This window comes from Bison bison, unplaced genomic scaffold (genome assembly GCF_000754665.1).
Source record: "Bison bison bison isolate TAMUID 2011002044 unplaced genomic scaffold, Bison_UMD1.0 scf7180017848379, whole genome shotgun sequence".
Classification (NCBI taxonomy): Eukaryota; Metazoa; Chordata; class Mammalia; order Artiodactyla; family Bovidae; genus Bison; species Bison bison.
Genome location: NW_011478952.1, coordinates 9,736 through 14,577, shown reverse-complemented (window position 1 = coordinate 14,577; position 4,842 = coordinate 9,736). Strand labels below are relative to the sequence as shown.

The 4,842-nt window shown below is 67.7% G+C and overlaps 2 protein-coding genes across 2 annotated transcripts in view; both read left to right on the top strand.

Annotated features, from left to right (window-relative positions):
* CTSD (cathepsin D) overlaps positions 1-1,798 on the top strand; it is a 9,663-nt gene extending 7,865 nt beyond the window's left edge. Inside the window, exons 6-9 of the mRNA XM_010845049.1 lie at positions 116-238; positions 561-705; positions 791-889; positions 974-1,798. Coding sequence (XP_010843351.1) covers positions 116-238; positions 561-705; positions 791-889; positions 974-1,141 — 535 coding nt within the window. The 3' untranslated portion in view covers positions 1,142-1,798. The remainder of the gene's footprint in view (positions 1-115; positions 239-560; positions 706-790; positions 890-973) is intronic.
* A 2,553-nt stretch (positions 1,799-4,351) lies between these two features.
* The window catches only part of IFITM10 (interferon induced transmembrane protein 10), a gene marked incomplete at its 3' end in the record, with an annotated part of 5,072 nt that continues 4,581 nt past the window's right edge, over positions 4,352-4,842 (top strand). Inside the window, exon 1 of the mRNA XM_010845062.1 lies at positions 4,352-4,412. Within this exon, the coding sequence (XP_010843364.1) occupies positions 4,352-4,412 (61 nt within the window). The remainder of the gene's footprint in view (positions 4,413-4,842) is intronic.

The window sequence follows — 4,842 nt, the reverse complement described above, 5'->3', positions numbered from 1 at the left end:
TCTGAGGGCCCCACACCAGCCCTGACCCCCGTGCCCGTCCAGCCCGGCCACCCGCAGTCTGGACGCCTGGCACAGAGGCGGGCAGGGCGTCTGACTGCCTCCTCCTTCCCCGCAGGGACCCGAAAGCCCAGCCCGGGGGCGAGCTGATGCTGGGCGGGACCGACTCCAAGTACTACAGAGGCAGCCTGATCTTCCACAACGTTACCCGCCAGGCCTACTGGCAGATCCACATGGACCAGTGAGCGTGGGGCGGGTCCCCCCTTCGGCCCCGCGGGGTGGGCCGCGGCCCGTGGGGGCCCTGCCCGTGGCCTTGGCGCAGCAGGGCTTGTGGGGGCTGCGGAGGGCTGGCCCAAGGGGACCCGGGCCCCGTGTCCTGCCAGCCCCAGGTGCTTCCTGCCACCTCCCGATGTCCAGCCAGTGGCCCCCCCGCACACAGCTCCCTTGGGTGACCTGTCCTTGGCTCCTGCGCCCCCCTAACTCTGCTCACGACCTAGTCCTCGGGGCAGGCAGGGGCTCCAGTGGCCCTGGGAGGGGACTCAGGCTCCCGCCCCTCCCCGCAGGCTGGATGTGGGCAGCAGTCTGACCGTGTGCAAGGGAGGCTGTGAGGCTATCGTGGACACAGGCACGTCCCTGATCGTGGGCCCTGTGGAGGAGGTTCGGGAGCTGCAGAAGGCCATCGGGGCCGTGCCGCTGATACAGGGCGAGGTGAGCGCCGGCAGGGCTGGGGAGGCGGGGAGCCCCGCCGACGGGCCTACCCTGTACACTGGCTGCCCTCTAACCACCCCCGCAGTATATGATCCCCTGTGAGAAGGTGTCCAGCCTGCCTCAGGTCACCGTGAAACTGGGGGGTAAGGACTACGCGCTGTCCCCAGAGGACTACGCGCTCAAGGTGAGCGGGGCCGCGGGGCGGGGTGCAGACGCCCTGGGGCGCGGCGCGGGTGGCGGCCGGTGGTGACCGCTGTTGCCGGCGCAGGTGTCGCAGGCCGGCACAACCGTGTGCCTGAGCGGCTTCATGGGCATGGACATCCCCCCGCCTGGCGGGCCGCTCTGGATCCTGGGCGACGTCTTCATCGGGCGTTACTACACCGTGTTCGACCGGGACCAGAACCGGGTGGGCTTGGCCGAGGCTGCCCGGCTCTAGCTGGCCCCGCTCACTGCTGGAGTCCAGAGGAGGAGGCCGCCCCACCGCACACACCCACACACGCACACACACTCATGCTCACACTGCACTCACAGTCGCACCACAGCCCGATCATCCCGAGGCCCGTCGGGCCGCAGTTCGGCTCCGTGGGTTCCCCTCCCTGGTGTCTGAAATGCTGCTTGCTGGTCTGTCTGTCTGTCTGTCTGATGGGGAGGCAGCCTGGAGCCGAGCCGGCGGGCAGCTCCGGTGCGCAGAGTCCTCTCTCTGACTTGGAAGACACAGCCTGTTGGGTGGTCGTGTCCCGGGACCCCCGCCCCGGGTGATTCCCTCGGGCCCGGCTGCCCTCCCGGGCGCTCCGCCCCGCAGCTCCAGCCCCTGCCCGCCTGTTCGTCCTGGACGCCGTGATGAAGGGCCTGCTAGGCCTGAGGACGAGCTGGCAAGGGTGGGAGGAGCCAGAAGCCAGTCTTGTGAGGCCTGCAGGGCCATGCGGGGGCTCGCCTCGTCACGGAGGGCGTCCAGGGCATTCTCTGGCCCAGGGTGGGGTGGGGTGGCACCAGAGGGGAGGGGGCTGGGTCGACCTTCTCCGTGGCCACCCCTTTCTTGAGTGGCTGGGAGCCAAAGTTGGCACGAAAATAAAGTTGTTCAGGCCTCTGCCCATGTGTTGGCGTGTTTTGTGCCCAGTGGGGAGGGCGCGCTCCTCGTGGAGGCGGGGGAGGAGCTAGCATGCGCGGCCGTGCCCTCGCCTCAAAGGGAGGGCAGGCTCAGCCTGGGGCACCCAGGGCCCAGGCCAGGCCCGGACCTGGACACTTGCCTCCCGCCCAGCCTCGTGGCCGAGGTTCTGCTGCTGGGGGTGCCAGCTCGGGGGGGTGTCCGGCGCAGTGACCAGCGAGGTGGGCCTGGCTGGGGGCCTGTCTCGTGAGCGCCTACACTGAGGCACGTTTTTGGGCCCAGGCAAGTGCCCACCACACTTCCTTAGAAAGTGTTTCCCGAGTCCCCTGCACACCTGACTGGGGCCTTGGGAGGGGGCGGGTGGCGCCTGGGCAGCCTGCCTCCCTCCCGGGCCTCCTCGCCAGCCTGTGGAAGCAGTGTCTCCGTGAATAAGCCCTGCCAATCCTGGAGCAGGCCAGCCTGGTGTCCTGGGGTGGCAGGGTCCAGCGATCCAAGACAGGAGTCCCCTCAGGCTAGTCTGGCCTGTTTTGCTGGAGGGGGTAGAGGTTGGTCAGAGTGGTTGCAGAGCCAGGAGGTTTTGAGGGATGAATAAGAGTTTGGGAATGCTTGGTGGTGAGGCAGATGCCTCTGGGATGGGTAACTCTGGACCCTGCTCGGAGCCCACCCCCCCCGCAGGGGTAGGGGTCTGATGTGACGTTTGTTCCCGTCCTGGTACCGTCTAGGCCGGCAGGGCTGTGGCTGTCACCGGCCTGGCCCCAGGGGGCCTGGAGACCGCACCCCAGAGCCCGGCCCTGGCATGCCTCTTCCAGAATTGCAAGAGGGATCATGAACGCATGCCCAGTGTTCTCTGCACCTGAAATCTGAGCCAGGAGTGGGCAGAGCTCTGCAGGGCTGCAGGGCTCCTGGGAGACGGTCGTCAGCGCCGCAACCTGGGAGCTTGCAGGGCAGAGCCGCCAGGAAGGAGGCCGCCTGCCCCTCACGCCCTGCGCCTTGACCATGCGGGCCTCTCTGTCCTCAAAGCCTCCCACCACCCCCTCAAGGCTGGTGGTGGCCCCCTCCTCCACCTGCCTCGCTCACTGAGACTGGGCAGAAGTGGGGCCATGTGTCCTTTCCTCTGGGACATGGGGACGAGACCCCCAAATGCCGCATGGGTTATTAGCGCAGGCTGAGCCCCCAGCTCCTAACCCAGACTGGCAGGGCACTGGTGTCCTGCCCAGGGTCAGCTCCACCCAGCTGGCCGGGTTTCTCTGGACCCTGGAGTCTGACTCTGGGCTCAGACCCAGCTTCTGTGACCCGACCCTGAGCCTCGAGTCTCTGTCCTGGGAAGGTGGGTGACAGCTGGGCACTCCTGGCCACGGGCCTGATGGACGCCAGGAGGAGCCCAGCACAGGGCCTGGCGTTCGGCCGCTCCAACGCTGGCTCTCACTCTGGCTGGCTCGGCCCTGCTCTGCACCAGCCCAGCGGGCTCAGGTGGACACATCCTGCTTGGAGGACACCCAGTCTGAGCTCTCAGGAGCTGATCTGAATCCAGCACCTTCCCTCGGCCGCTCTGGTGAAGGCCCGTGGGATGATGTATCCCGGACAGTGGGCTGGGGGTCGGGGGCAGGGTGGTTGGAGTTGGGAGAGGAAGCCCAGCTCCACCCAGTGACCAGAAGCAGACCCCTGTGGGCCTGGTGCCCTCTCCCATGCCCGAGGACCAGCTGGACTCGGGCAGGCCAGCCCATCCGCCTTGCAGCCTGCCCAGCCCTGGGCAGAGCCTGGCCCAGGGAGCCCAGCTGGCATGCCAGGGAGACAGGTTCCCAGGCCACACACAGGCTCACTGGCCCCTTAGGTCAGGCGCCACCTGAGACTGGGGTCTGGCCACCGCCGAGCCAGGCCCTTGGAAGGGGGTCGGTGGTGGACTGCTGGGGGAGAACTGAGCCCAGCTTCCCGGAAGTCCCATCGCCCTCTCACCTGTGGGCTGGGCCTGCCAAGGGTGTGGTCGGGCAGGGGAGGGATGTTGCTCTGGGACCCTGCCCCCTGGAAGACAGTTTTAGCAGCATCTTTAGAGCCAGCTCTTTGTGGGCTCCTGATCAGCCCTGGACAGGAGAGGGGGCCTGACCAGGGAAGAGGCTGCAGACAAGGGCTCGGGCTCGGCACGTGCAGGGGTTCTCGAGAGAAGGGGCTTCAGAGAGGACTCTGAGGAGAAGGGGCCCCTGGGTAGGAGCCAGATGGGAGGAGAGGGTGTCCTGGAGACGAGAGGTGAGTCGAGCCGGTCAGAGCAGAAGCGGCCTTCATGGGAGGAAGGGCTCGAAGCCTGTGGGGGTAACAAGGGCTCGAGGGGGAGCACAGGCTGCCACCGGGAGGGCGGCTGCGTGGGGCAGGGGTGGAGGGGGGCCCGCTGCTCCTAGCGGTGGCTGGTTGGAGAGGAGGACCACCTCGGAGGCCCCTGCGCAGCGAGGAGGGGTTTGGGGCTTCCCCATGGCGAGGGTGTGGTTGGGACGACTGCAGGAAGGGCAACCGATGTGGGGCAAGTGTCAGAATGGCAGGGAGGCGGCGTAGATGGGGCTGGAGGCCTGGGACGGGGGCGAGGGTGACAGAGCCCGCAGGGCAGCTTGGGCAGGTGGGAGGCCTGAGCTCCAGGGGGATGAGTGTCACCGGGCCTGGGAAGGGACACCTGGCCCCAGGGGCAAAGAGGCCTGTCAGGTGAGGGGTCATGGTCTCCAAGACTAGACTTCGTGAGGGAGCGACATTACCTGGGCTCAAGCAGGGGCTCTGGGCTTGGGGAGCTTGAGTTCAGATCTGGGGGAAAGTGGGGGCGGGAACTCGGTGGGGTGGACTCAGGAAGGATGAAGTCCCGGCCAGGTCAGGGGCAAGACTGGACAGAGTTGGGGCTCGGGTGGGGGCCTGGCGAGGGGCACCCTGCTCGGGGAAGGACTGCAGTTGGGGGCCCTGGGGCTCGGAGGGGCCTGAGACTCAGGAGGAACTAGGGCCCTGGTGGGGGCTTGGATAGGAGCGGAGTCCTGTGGGGACAGGCGCGCAGACAGGAGCCT